At 41.8% G+C, this 15,042-nt stretch overlaps 1 protein-coding gene across 1 annotated transcript; it reads right to left on the bottom strand.

Annotated features, from left to right (window-relative positions):
* Positions 1 to 246: 246 nt before the first annotated feature.
* HSD17B2 (hydroxysteroid 17-beta dehydrogenase 2) lies at positions 247 to 11,817 on the bottom strand (the record flags this gene model as incomplete). The annotated part of the gene is made up of 5 exons (XM_080637482.1): positions 10,921 to 11,817; positions 6,208 to 6,420; positions 5,317 to 5,502; positions 2,176 to 2,313; positions 247 to 605 (listed from the first exon to the last, which is right to left on the bottom strand). Exons 1-5 carry the CDS (start codon positions 11,195 to 11,197, stop codon positions 247 to 249), a joined length of 1,173 nt encoding a protein of 390 aa, XP_080493608.1. The 5' UTR covers positions 11,198 to 11,817.
* Between the last annotated feature and the right edge of the window lie 3,225 nt (positions 11,818 to 15,042).

Genomic DNA, 15,042 nt, shown 5'->3' with positions numbered 1-15,042 from the left:
ACATAAGGCAAGATACAAAAACATCAGGAAAACATTCAAACTCCTCCAAAAACGCCCCATCTGGGAATAGCTTTCTATTTCTGTTTATCCACTGCTTTTCCTGAACATTACTTTTAACACAAAGATTTACTTCTGTTTGTAAGGAGGTGTAGATGTAATTTAACAAAAACAGTACAATAAATAGCAGTCTTAAAATAGAGTTTTCCCCAGTTATGTCATCAAGTAAGACAAACACTAATGGATATCTTAGAGATTCTTGCTTTCTTCTTCTGATGTTCTCAGCGCCCTTGGGACAGGCTGAGAACTCAGCATCTTATTAATGAAAAAGTCATAGAACCAGACAGGAAAGCAGCAAAAGATGCAGAGGGGCACGTAAGCCCCTTTGCCAGGGGTGTACAAACCATGTGGTCTCTTGGCCAGCAAAGCATGCAGGACAGCATTCAGCACAGGGGAGAGGTTGGCATCACAGTACTTAGGCATATGCACAAGGTAGGTCTTCAGCCCCAGGAGGTAGTCGTCTCCATAGGCTTGCCTTGTTTCTGCTGACAGGTTCTCCATCAGCTCGTTTTCTTGCTTATCCCACATGTCAGATGTACCTTGTATACCTGCAGCAGCAACATCACAGTACAGCAAGTGGGTTTGGGGCCAAATTAAACAAAATTATCTATAATTAATAGTCAATAAGTTGTTCTTCACCATGATCCTGATTCACAGCTGTTCAAAATTGGGCCAGTGAAGAACAGAGAAAAGTGCCACTTAGCTGTGAGTGCTTTTACCCTGAGGAGAAAGTATGAAGCACAGCCTACTGAAAAAAGCGTGGGGCTCATGCACTATTTGGTTACCAGCTCCACCTAAAAAGCCTCTCACAGCCACGTCAGCATTTTTTTATTCCTCTTACCCCTTACCATTCTGCCCTTACTCATTTTGTGGACATTTCTAATCAGTATTTATTAACATATGCCAGTGACTGAGGAAAGACAGGCAAACTAAGGTGAACAGGATTTACTTGTGTTGGCCAAGTGCTAAGCTCCTCTCTCACAAGTGATACTGGTATTTCAATAACTAGCTTTGTGAAGAAGAAAGCTTGTATTAGGCCTGATTTCTTTTTAAGTTATTAACACTCCCCCCCGCCATCTGCATCATGTAGGAATGAAAGCAGTGGCTTTTCCAGTGCATTTATTGCCCATCTATCATTCATTAAGCATTGTAAATAAATAAAACCTTTAAATAAACACTTAAATCTCAAATATCAGGGCTTCTTTTGATGCATTAATTTTTCACCCAGAAGTCTGACAATGGGGCCTTGATAGTAAAACCTCAGGCATGTACCACTGACCACACAGGCACTGTTAGAGGCCAGTGCCCCTCAGAGCCTCTGCCCTGGAGGGGAGGCATTTGGGGCAGCAGGGATTTATGACCATTTTGCTTTCCATCAGATAAAGAATTAAGGTCTCCATGAAGTCACCAGGACTTGCTGAGTAGAGAGACATAGGATTTGATGACCTCAGGGAGCTGCCAGGCGTGTCCTAGAGCAGGGACCTGTATGACACCCATCCTGCTCTCGAGTGCAACAGCAGGTGAGTTTGCAACCTGGACAGGTTCTGCACAAAGTGCTAAGAGCAGTGGAAGGAGAAGGGTTTGGAACAGAAAGCAGCAGGAGTGGAGCAGAGAGAAGGAGTGGAGAAGAAATACCAGAGTAACATGGACAGCAAGCAGGCAGGATAACAGGTATTGCTGCAGACACATCAATGCAAGACGAGAGAGTTCAACAATGACAGCTTTGGTATTAAGAAAGGTAGGAGTGACAGTGAGCCCTGAAGCACTCATGCAGGACAAGCAAGGGATAACACTCAAACCCAACACACCATGATGCTTGGTTTGTTAACTTCAACAACGCTACAGCAACAGGAAGACACCAATTGCATGAACCCTGCCCTGTCTCAAAGCAAGGAAAGCTCTGCCTAGGATAAAGGCTGCACTTGCAAGGCAGAGGCAAGCAGACGCAGAACTGGGGAGGACATCTCATAAAAAATGCAGATCTTCACTTCCATAAGAAACATAAAGAATGGGAGAAAAAGTCTAAGTGCTGAGAATCACTCAGGGCTCTGTTTGGGGATGCTGACTACAGGGAAAGAAGCAAGGCAGAAAGAACTACCCAAAATGTCAAATACCAACCTGTTCGGAAGCCTGATGGATGAATTGCAGCAACTTTAATTCCCCATTTGGAAAGCTCTTGCCTCATTACTCCAGAAAACATGGCCAGAGCTGCTTTTGATGCACCATATGCAGCATACCTTGGTAGTGGAATGCCTCCTGCAGGAGCAATATAAACATAATGAAGCTCAACAGTAGATCTTTCCAGCCTTTATTTTAATGATTTAGAAGGAAGATTATAGCACAACCAAAATTATGCGTCTCTCACTGAGGTTAAAGACAAGTCAGTAAGGGACTGATTTCTTTCTAGAGGTTAAAAAAAAAAGTGAAAGTTGTAAATTAGCAGTTGCTCATAGCAGTTATGCTCACTAACACCTGACAAGACACCTTGTGTGGCAGAAAAAAAAATAAACCTTATTGCATTTAAGCATAAAAACTGCTGAAAATTATGACTGTTGGTTTCAGAAACACAGATGATGTTTTAGTTCATATAAATAGTGGAGCAACAGTTTAATGCCGCTGTTTCTTGTTGTCACTGTAACATGAATTTCAAGCTCTTATTATAAACCACAGTTACAACAGGGTAAGTAATCTCAATTCTAGCTTTATAAAGCTAACTTATAAATTCTTTCCGGCTAGTTTCAGAAAAGTAGAGACAACAGTGGGGAGAAAACCTCTGTGGCTGGAGTCACACCCCCTGGGGCAACAGGACTCCCTGACACCCATCGTAGAAGCAGACCCCCTGCCTATAGTTATGTCTCATCTTTTCCAATCCCAGCAGCAGTTGTTCAGATGGAAAAGATAGAAAACAGCCAGTATTTTAGGTGGATTTAAAATAAATCTATATTTCTACAAACCCAAACCTTCCAAAATATAGTACCTTCCAAATACAGAGATTTTCTCTGCTCCAAAAACTGGTAGACTGTCACTTCTTCAGCTTTAGAAAAATACCAAGATGCTTTAATTTAGCATCTTCCCCCTCTTTACTTTCTCCACAAGTGTGGTGTTATCACCACACAGAGTGTCACTGCAGATTTAGAGGTCATCGCAGCCACCACGGGCTGTGTTAGCACTGCAGGGAGGAGGGAACAGGATGGGTAGCCCTTCCTTTTGAGGAGGCAGTTGGGCACATGCTCTGGTACAGCCTGTTTCAAACATTACATATTTATCTCAATGTGTTTAAATCTTTTAAAACAAAATACTTTGATACAGAGGAATTTTCAGGTGAGCCACTGGTGCTGTTTATTGGGTTTTCTACCACAACAACCAAAGTATCATGGGACCTTCTTACCTTTGAAGAAGTCGGGCCAATTTTATGTTAATTATTCCTCTGTATGCATCTGAATAAGTTTGCGTTTCAATTGGTTTGAGCCAATTGAATCACAGACTCTTTCCCTCTTGAGGTCAGGCTAACCTCGAATTCAGTTAAATTAGCTCTGCACAGACAGGAATAGATCCAGCACAATGAGACATCACTAACCTCTCTGTTAATGTTTTACCAAAGGACCCTCAGACCTGGCATTAAGAGAAAGTTATTTACTCAAACCAGCCCTCGAGCAAGAACATCAGTGTAAACAGATATAGTTTAAGCAGGGTCATTATCAGCTCCTGTAAAGGCAAATCATTTAGCTCTCCATTTAACCCTGCAAAGAAGCTCAGGCATTCATGCCAGGAATCAAGACCTCTGCCCCAAAACACCGTAAGTGCAAGCTTCACTTGGGTGCTCAGAGAAAACAGGTCTGTGCTTGCAAGGGCTGGTGGGCAGAGAAGCACCAAAAAAGTCCTGACAGTTCAGTGCTGATGTTTTTAAATGTCAGCAGCAAACCATAAACACAGGCGTGCAGATACAAAAAATACTTGTGATTGTAAAATGAGAAAATAAGATTACAGTGTCAGAGCTAGCCTGCAGCCACATCCTCAGCATAAGCCATGAACACCAGGTAACACCTTCACAAGCCAACCCAGCAGCACATGGGTGGACAGAAGCTGTGCAGAAGTAAGGGTCCAAGCAGACAGGGCAAAGGAATATTTGGGAGGCAGATGATACAGTAGATCCTTAAGAGGTCTTAAACCAAAATACTTTCCAGCATCATGACATCCTGCTTCCAGCAGGTCTCATTTCAAAGGAGCATTCTTGCTCCTCAGCTGTCGGGTACCAGATACTGTATTACTTCAGTTCCTACATCTTAATCTCAGCTGTTCTCCTAGAATAGAAGGTCATGTTATAAAAGAAGGTATATATATATATATATAGCAAGTACAATTTATGGGACAAAACTGGAAATCATGTCACATGTTATTAATTTTTAAAAAGTTATTTCACTCATGAAAAAATGCCATCTTCCTAATAAGTCAGGCTAAAGTAATTTTTAAGAAAATATTGAAAATATTTTTACAGAAATACAAACACACACTCTCTTCAGTTCCCAGGTTATTAGCAGGCCATGCTCTAGGACTGTGTACCCTGAAAAGAACCATAGGATGCAGCAAAAATTAAAACTCTGTTTTGAAGAATTTAATGTTTTTCTTCAGCAGCTGATTCATCATTGTGCTTTCTCACCCTAACTATAGTAACTGAGACCTTCAAGGGTGGAGAGGTGGAGCTGCCCAAGTGAAATATCTAACATTTATTAGAGACTGTTTAAAATGTCATGAACTTACTCAAAAGATATTTATGCTTTGGTCAACCCAAAGTATTACGAAAAGGTTGAAACTTTATATGTAACCAGCCCAAAAGGAATAACGCCTTTCTCTGCAGAAGGCAGAGAAAGCTTTTGGGCATCTCCACAGTGTGGTTCAATGACACACAGACACGATCACAGACTTCTGCTGCAACATATTATAGGAACATCTGTGATTTACCACCCATCTTTCTGGAAGCTCACACAGCCATCACTCATCGCATCTGTAACATAAGATCTGAATTTCACCATCTTTCATATAACACCCTATTTTTAGTTGCTTTAGCTGATTCTTTAAGGGATGATTTCTGGAAATAGTCTCCCAACCAAAAGGAAAACCTGCACTTATTACATAGATATTAATTCCCTTGGTGTACTGACAAGCAAGAACAACTAACACCTTCCTCGACATTTTTGCCAAGGAAATTAGGTGTTTTTCCTGTTGCACCAGCAGTTTTTTTGGTGCCTTAGGTCAGCTCACCTGCCATGCTGGACATGTTAACCAGCCTCCCCTTGGATTTCCGGAGTAATGATAAGAAGGTCTTGGACACTTCTACAGCCCCAAAGAAATTCACCTCCATGCAAATCCTGTATGTGTTCATGGGGAGCAGCTCGCCATCGGCAGGGAAGCCCAGGATGCCTGCATTGTTCACGACTCCCCAGAGTCCTGGGAAGAAGAAAAGGCACAAGGCTGTTTACAGCAAGAAATCATAGAATCATAGAATAGTTAGGGTCGGAAAGGACCTTAGGATCATCCAGTTCCAACCCCCCCTGCCATGGGCAGGGAAACCTCACACTAAACCATGCCACCCAAGGCTCTGTCCAACCTGGCCTTGAACATCACCAGGGATGAAGCATTCACAACTTCCCTGGGCAACCCATTCCAGTGCCTCACCACCCTCACAGTAAAGAATTTCTTCCTTAGATCCAATCTAAACTTCCCCTGTTTCAGTTTGAACCCGTTATCCCTTGTCCTGTCACTACAGTCCCTAATGAAGAGTCCCTCCCCAGCATCCTTGTAGTCCCCCTTCAGGTACTGGAAGGCTGCTCTGAGGTCTCCACGCAGCCTTCTCTTCTCCAGGCTGAACAGCCCCAGATTTCTCAGCCTGTCTTCATACTCCACAAAGGTCGAACTGATGAAAACACTGATGATGTGCAGCTGCAGACACACAGTACCCACTCCATGGACAGCCATCACCATTTTTCATGTGGCTCAGAAAGCAGGAGTCATTCATATGAATACCCTGGACTGCCCACAGATGGTGGAATGGCGATGACACACAGAAGCCATTATGCACCCAAAAGTTAAGAGATGCAGCTTGTAAGCAGCTACATTAGTACTCCTGTTATAATGGGAAAAATAAGCTGTTACCTGTATTTTGCACCCTCTCTGAGACTTTCAGAAAGGCTTCCTTGACTTGTTTGGCATTGGTTACATCCAGCTGCAGCAGAGAAAGTCTCCGAGAACAGGTCCGTTTCAGTTCCTTAGCTCCAGGTCCATCCTTATTCAAAACCCCAGCAAACACAACAAAGCCTAAGCTGTCCAGGTATTTAGCCAGTGCATGTCCTATCCCAGTGTCGCTTCCTGAAAGCATCAAAAAGACTTGAAAAGTAGGTCTGTCCTAAACCATCATCAAAGGCACACACATGCAAATGTAACATGTAATGGAAACAGATGGAAATGTAACCAGAAAGGTGACAAAATAAAGTCACTGAAATACACATGACAGCTGGAAGTTCAGATATGAAGGTTTGCGGAGCTGGACCTTTACATGTTCCACAAAGCTTGACAGACCATGTGCTCTTGGCTTATTGCTGACAGCATCACTTCATGATCTACCAGTAACAGATTCCAAGACTTACTCCATACACACAGCAGAAGTAAAACCATGGATTGGGTTTATACAACTGGTTTATACAACTATTCAGACTGAAACCTGGCAATAAAAGTGTCTGGGGAAGAAAAAAAAGAAAATATGCATACTTTAATTTGAGATCTCAGATGGAGAAAGCAATTACACGACATTGGAATTCAAATTGTTGGGTTCTATTTCTTACTTCAAAAAAGCAGCATTATTCTATTCAAACATCTACCGTCCAGATCCTTCTGATAAATACTTTTTTTGTCACAGGCTGCAACCAAGCCAAAGCTAAGCGACTGTTTCTTTACCTGAAAAGGAGTTCAATGCTTTCAAACCCCAAGAAAGCTACTGAGTGGCATTTTTAGGTTAAGCCAAACAGCATCAGCTATTTAATTCATGCTAACACTAATCAGAATTTATCTTACCCTGTCCATCCAAACTTATTCCCAAACTGTGCCTACAATAAAACACTGAACTACCAAACGCAGGAAGCACTACTGGAGCAAACACACAATGATTGTTGCGATAACAATTGCGCAATTCCTCCAACCAGGTAACGAGATATATTTAACAAATAGTTCAGCTGACTCACAAGTCTCTCTCTTTGTCACAGTGTTTTGCTATCTTAAGATATGTTAAGAAAGTGTTTTTTCTCCTGGTGTCTTTTTTAACTCTGAGTTCCATTCTTCTTGCCTACAGAGAAGCTTCTCAGCAAGGGAGAAAACATGTCACCTACCTGCCCACCAAGACCCCAAATGAGGCAACACAGGGCTCTGCTAGAGAGAGGGAAGGAGTTTATAGAGTCTATGCTGCAGAAGTTTTGCAAAGGACAATGTCAGGAGGTAAATTAGAAGTTTAAGAAACTAATGCAGTTTTTACACTGTAAAGCAGAGACACATCAGCATGTACCGTGATTGCGCGCCACACATTCCACTCTAACTGCAGCAAAGCAAGCTCCTGGATGCTGATGTGCACTGAGATCCATGGAGTGATCCCAGGGCTTGGCTATCTCCTGCAATAGCAATTTATTACATAAATGCTCAGCTTCCAAACCCACATGCCTGGAAACCTGAATGCTGGACAAAGGGCTGGGACTCCTACCAGATCTTTTACTATTTCCTCGTTTGTGAAAGAGCTGTGATACTCCCTACGTAACCCTACCATAAATTTATCAGGGTTAATCTCTGACTTTGACACACAGAGGCAGATATTATCTTAGTTATTCACAGGCCTGCTCCTGAACCCAAAATCCACAGCCAATAGAACCTGACTGTCAAAGAGACTCACTACAATCATGCTATCTTAATTTCTGTCTTTTAGTTGGGTCTTCAGTCCCAAAAGGTGAAAATATTTAATTTCAGGTGAAAGAAACACAAACTAAATGCCTGGATTAATCAGTGCAAGATGCTGAAAAGAATTTCTTGTTCTCTTTTTAATTTGTTAAAGAAAAAATATCTGCTTCTTAGCATTTTTTAAGTCTGCAGTTTGTTGAAGATGTACCAGAGCACCACATATATCACATTTAGCTTCTTGCAGCCCTGACCCAAAACAGAAGAAAAAAACTTGCATTCTTGGAATTCCCTAAAGAGACATGAAGAGGCCTGCAAATATCTCAAAGACAAGACAGATTTCTGGGTTTGGGGGTGGGGTGTCTTTGTTTTTTGTTTTTTTAGTGAAAAACCGTATTTCTGGATCAAATCCTTCCCAGCAACTACATAGCCACAGATATAGATATGAATTAAGTTTTACAACACAGCTTTAACTTGTTGATCACTCTGCCACTTCCCAAATAGGGATGGGTGTAGCAACTCCAAGAAGGAAATAAAAAGCAGTGTTTATCTGTGCCTGCCACTGGGTTTGTTCCCAACTTTTATCAAAACAAGTCTGATTTGAATTTCAGGCCTGTTATTGACATCCAGAGAAACATTACCCTTCAACTCATAAAATTCAAACAGTTGTTAATCCTCTATAGGGAAGAAAGAGAGAATTCCTTCCTTCCTACTTGTATGTCAAAACCAAAACTTTGTGAATGATCTAAAGATTTATTATAGGAAAGGCAGTCACTACCGACTGTAACCAAATCATTACTGAGCATTTATTATAGACTCACACTGGGCATCAGAAATGGCAAGTCCCACATCAAGAATGAAAAGACCAAATTAACTGCAGAAACTCATCCCACTGCACACAGGATAACTGAAGCAAGAATTTCACAATTCCTGCTACTGTGGATCTTCACAGAAATCTAATTTTTTACAGAAACTGGCTATTGGATCTACCAAACTACACTAAAGTGTTTGCATGTCCAGGAGCTTCTGTTTAAGGACACTGAAGTGCTCACTCCCAGGAAGAAGACAGAACAAATATTACACCAGTGACTTAAAGCAGGGTTTAAGACAGCTCAGATGCCCACAGTTATTCATGTGAAAAAGCATTTTGACAACTGGATGCAGATTTCACTTCCCATGGTACTTTGGTGAACTGTCAGGTTAAATAAATAACACAGAGCAGCATCTGTACAAGGGACACCTAAAGAGGGCCAGAACAATATCTGACAAAACCCAGGGAGATAAGCACAGAGATTATTACTCCATCCTTTGGCAGCCATCTCACTAGTGATATGTGGTAGCTGCCCAGAACACAGCAGCATTCCTCAACCCTGCAGGGCTGAAAGTGGTGGTGGTGGCAGGATAAATAAATAAATAGAATCACCATTTCCCATGAAGTGCCTGCTTCAGGTCTTTTTTAAATGGGAGAAAATGACATCAAAAATTGATTTAAATGCACCTTACACCTGCAAAACATCCTATGGTTGGTACGGGGAAAAGTACTACAGTCAAAACAATTTAACCAAGAAATATGTTGAGCAAAACTTCTGTTCCAGTTGATGCAGGGCTTGATTGATTGCATAACAGTCTGTATTCAAAGGAAGACCAAGAAGAGCCTCCTCAGATGTGCCAGCTGTCAGAGGCGTCCAAACTTGCATTTCCTCAGGACAGTTACAGCAAGGGTACAAAGAAAGCACAATCACTTGCTGGAATATCCCCAACTATTCTTCACTCCCCTATATTGCTCTAATTCATATTGTCTACAGCAGGTAGGCTCAGAGAGTGCTTTTCCCTGGAGAACTGTGGTCTTACAAAAAGAAAGGAGATGCCCAAGTACAAGCACAACCCCCGTGTCTGCAATGGTGGGAAAAGAGGGATCCCCCCTGCCCAACATCCATCTTCATCTGATACACCTCCAGGGAGAAACCCAGCTGTGAGGGGAAAACATACCTTGTTCTCTCTTAACTTTTGCATTTAACCCCCATATTAATGCTTGCTAGACAAATCTAAGTTATTTTCAGGTGTCCCTATAAAACAAAATGAAATTCTGCACAGAACAGCTATATAAACTAAAGCGACTTAATTCAGCATTCCAGAGGAGAAAAAGATAATAAAACAACAAAAAAAAAGAGAGCAAGTTAACAATACAAGAAGCAGTTGGCAAGCACTCCAGTTTAAAGGCTTGATTAACACAAACAAACAACATCTAAAGTTTTAGAAGAAGTGGGAGAAAAGCCATAAAGCCACAAAAATGCCATCCTTGCAAAACAAAAGTGAGGTTTAAGTAGATGAGAGCATTAACAGAGACTCAATTAATTAGCTCTGAAGTTTCTCTGCTAATGAAGGAAATTACTCAATGTCGAATGATTTCATACATCATTTCAAAGAGATGTCACCAAACCACTGTCTGGAAATACATGAAGGATAGACACATGCACTGTCTAAATGCGCACACCAACAGATAACCAAACATCCATATTCAGTACAATAAATTCAAGTAAACACACGTAATGTACGAATAGCGTGTTCTGAGGGCTCCCAGACGTTAATGTCTCTCTTAAAAAACTAGAACACCATAAGCATTCTTCTGCTTTTTGCACTGGTTAATTTCACAACTACACCTAAAAAGCTACTTGTAAAGATTAAATGAGACACTAAAAAATAATAGCATCTATTAAAATGCTTTTCTACTTAATTTCAGAACACTTATTTACCAAAAAAAAAAAAAAATAAATCTCAGGCAAAGCAAATAAAATTAGCAAAAAACCCCAAACAATAAAAGGAAACCTTACAGACATGCATTTCATAGATACCCAACCCCAGGACACAAAGTTTGCTAGCCCACTTGTGAGAAAAGCCAGTTTTGCTTCCCGAAGCATGCCTGCAGCACCCTACCTGTAATAAGCACAGCTTTGTCACTCACAGGCAGCAGCACCGTGCTACTCAGGTACATGGAGGAAACGAGGCACGAGGCACAGAACACCACCAGCCCCTCACCAGTGCCCAGCATGGCCACGCACAGCAGCCCCAGCAAGGCAGGCAGGAGGCTCCAGACCAGTACATTTTCTTTACCCACTGGGCTCCTCTTGGCTGTGCAGAACACAGTCACCCCAAAAAGTGCAGTGATACCCACACAGAGCCACCCAAGGGGGCTGTCAGCAAGAGCATCCATAGCAAGGGTGAGAAGCAGGCACACGCACACACACACACACCCCCCACCACCGGCTGGGTAAAAGCAGGTATTGCTAAATGCAGCATGTGTTATATACAGGCAGGGGGTGGGGCAGAGAAAGGGGACTCTGTTTAAAGGTTTGACATAATCTCACTTACCCTTGGCATCAGAAAGAAAGCAGAAGCCTTCCTTTTCTTACCTTTTATTCCTTCTGCCTGACAGCTCCACCTTCTGAACACTATGCTGACTGGATAATGATTGACAGCACTGGGAACAGACACGATGTAGCGAGCGCTGGCTTCAGGAAAAAATTAACTGCTATATGTTTTATAAGTTTAAAGTACATTCTCCTAGACATGAAAAAAAAAAAAAATAACAGTTTCCTTTACAGCAAACGGTTGGAATTTCCTGTCTAAAAACTTAGTGTAGTTTCAGTGGAACTGATTTCTGGTGGGCAGTGGTAAAAAAGAGTCAGGGCAGGGTTATTTACTCTGTGGTGCAATCTGTGTTGTTAGAATTGTGTTTTATCACACACGGGCCACCCTCCTCTCACAACAAAAAGCCCAAAACGACATTCCCTGCTTTAGCACAAACCCTTGGCTAGTCACCTACTCCCCATTCAGCAAATATCTATAGTTAATTGACAATCAAGCCAGCTTAAGAGGCTGAGAAAGGGTGATTACTGGTTTGCCATTAAGAACACTTCATTAAGTGAATACATGTAACACACATGAGACAGAATCTTCAGTTTGTCTCCAGTGACAACATCCACCTTGGTTTTGACAGGAATCACTGGTTCAATACCCACAGCAAGTTGGATTAAAAAATGTAATCAATTAAATATATTTGAGAGATTTAACACCTCCTGCCATGTACTCTGAAAGTTACTTGATCAATAAGAAAATTTTGAAATTCATTCAGCTAAAGGGATTGAAATACAATTTAGCCATATTTAACCCTGTTTTAAAAATCCCTGCTGATTGTTTGGGGGGAATGAGCCTAAGTTATCACACAGGGAGATAACATGCTTTGGTTTTCCAATACAAATGTAGTGCTGACCTATTTTACTTTAGGCACTGGAAGATTGAAACAGGGTGCAAACCTAACATGAGATACAAGCACATTTCCATTCCATGATTCCTTTGGGGTTTTATGGGATGATGAATCTGTTGAATATAAATTTTTACAGCCAGTGAAAATGAAAGCATACCTCTATAGGTAGTTTACATAAAAGATGAGGTCAGTTTCTTAAAGGGACATTACCCTCAAGGTCTGCTGTCATTCATTACTATTGTGAACACTCATTCATCCATCCTGCCACTAGTGCAAGAAGTATAAACTATTTCCACTTCTCTGCCATTTGCTGCTTCTGCTTTTTAACGGCACACTGGTCTCCAGGTCAAGCATGCCTTGCCCCCTGTTAAGGCACCTTCTTACAGATTTCATTGGAGAATTTTGCTTCCTCTTCCTTATTTATATTATTTACATGATCACAGATGTGCTGGCATTTAATGCATCCACTCTCACACTGGAGGATACAGCCAGCTGTAGCTTCTGCATAATGGGATAAGGGGCAGAAGTGACCACCTCCAGCCTGATGTCCACCCTGGCTCCCCTTAGTCTGTGGGGAGCAGATAGAGGTGGTCAAGGGGCCAAGCTATGGTGGCCACCATGCGTGCTCCCTACAGAGCGTCTCCACATGAGTCTTCCCCTCCGCTCCGTGCTGCCCTGCCATGTCCCCCACTGAAATGCATATGTGCACGTGTACATGTTCTCCCTCACACACTGCACTGGAGGGCTGGGTGAATATATGGGCTGCTGGGGATGCCATATGCACACACTGACACAACACCCATCTGCACCCACAGAGCTGCAGAACAACCGTGGGAAGAACTGGAGGGGACTGATCTCTGTCTGAATTAAAGTTGAATTTATATTTTTAATATAAAATATAACCAGCGAAGGCTTCTTTTAATGAGAAACTGACCATGTGTTCACACTGGTGTGTGAATAAAATTACACGTAAGTGCATACACACCATGAGAGGGGTTGCTATCAGATGGCTATGATCTAAAGCTGGCTGAGAAACGGTAACTTGCAGTACCTACCTCATGAACTCCCTCATGAACCACTGGTGACAGATTGCTGCTTGAGGACTTTTCAGCACAATTTCACAACGAGTTAAGTTTTATCACCATATGCCCAGTACCCATCTTAAGAAAGCATCTACTTCCTTCTCTACCACTTTGGGATGTCTCCAGTTCTAACAGCTGTACATTAACACGAGATTGTGATTGAGTTTGTGTTAATTCCTATTTCTCTATGCCATGCCTTCTTATGCTATGAATATACACCCTATCTCACTTCCTGATAGTTTTGCTGGAAAAGATGTGGCTTCTTTAAATTATCAGGTTGTTGCATCAACATAACATCTCGTTACAAGGAGGATGGATTTGAGCTAATTCATTTTTAGCCAAGCTTGACTTGCCTTTGCCAGGACATATGTCTGTCTTCCCAGTTTTTCAGAGCCATCACACAATAACTCCAGTGCTCTGTCCCTTTATGCCTTGGCAATCTATATATTCTATACTGAAGCCTGAATATTGCTTCCATAGTCAGTCCATGCCAATGCCAAGCAGCAGCAGATACATGATCCAGACAAGCCTCCTGGGTGAACTGTTCCATTGTGTTCCGTTACTTAGCCTCACTTCAATCTCTGTTTCTGATGTTTCTCAGACTTTGCAGATCTCAAGTGTGCCCCATGACAGAAGTGTTTTCATGCTAAGTGCTAACTACGGAAGGTCAATTAAAGCAATGGCAAAAGAAGATGCCTTTCATGCAGAATGAGCCTTGCATGGTAATCTGCAACATGAACAGCTAGACTCTATAGAATTTCTTGAGTCCAAATCCAGCTTTTATCCCCCCAAATTCTACAGTCGCAGCATCTTTCACCCTGCATACTATCACTGCAAAAGACTTTCCCCAGGAAAAAGCAAGAATAACTCGCCAATGTGTGGGATCCTTATTGTAGGCATCCACTTGTTGATATCACATTCTCATTCTTTAGGCACAATCACTTCTTCCCAGATATTAATTTACTTCCTTCCCATTTCTTTAAGCTTTTTGCTGTCAGACTTTGCTGGCTCTGTATTTTTCAACATGATAGTTACAGCCTGTGCTTCCGATTTCTGTTCTTAACACAAAAATAGGCAAAATGTTCAGGTTCCCCTGTTCCTTTTTTAAAGTGGGGAAGCTGAGCCTGTTCACAACTTCTTTGAACTGCAGTGCCAAGCTCTTTTTCTGTTCTGGTACTACCCTGGTAATAAGCACTCTTCTGTCTTTTCATAGCTTCATTTCTTGTTCAGAAGTTTTCCTGCTGTTTACTTTTTTAAAGCCTCTGTGATGTTCCAGCATAGTAGAAGCTTCCAATTGCACCACAAGGCCTTCAGAATGTTTCTGTTACCTTTCCCTGCATTGTTTTTCACCTCTTTGGCCATATTTCTCATGTGCTTCCTTTGCACTTTCCACTAATTTGCTAGTCAACATTCTTCCTTTCAGCACTTTCCCTTCATCCCAAAGTACCACATACCATTCCCAATATTTGCTTTCTGTTGATATTCTTCTGTCCCTGTTGCAACATAAATTACATTCTTTAGAAGCATGAACCATTATTTCTACGTGTCCAATCTCTATCTCAGCTTCCTCTGTCTCTGCCAGTCACAGATCTGTTTTTCAGTTCAGTCTAGGATTTACCACAGAACTCCTCAGTTTTCCATTTTGTTCTATTTTGTTTGCTGATTTAGGCTTTTTCAGCTACTCCTGAGGGTCCCTGCTCTGTGTGTTTT

Source organism: Psittacula echo (genome assembly GCF_963264785.1).
Source record: "Psittacula echo genome assembly, chromosome: Z".
Taxonomy (NCBI): domain Eukaryota; kingdom Metazoa; phylum Chordata; class Aves; order Psittaciformes; family Psittacidae; genus Psittacula; species Psittacula echo.
This window is presented reverse-complemented; position numbering and strand designations above follow the sequence as displayed.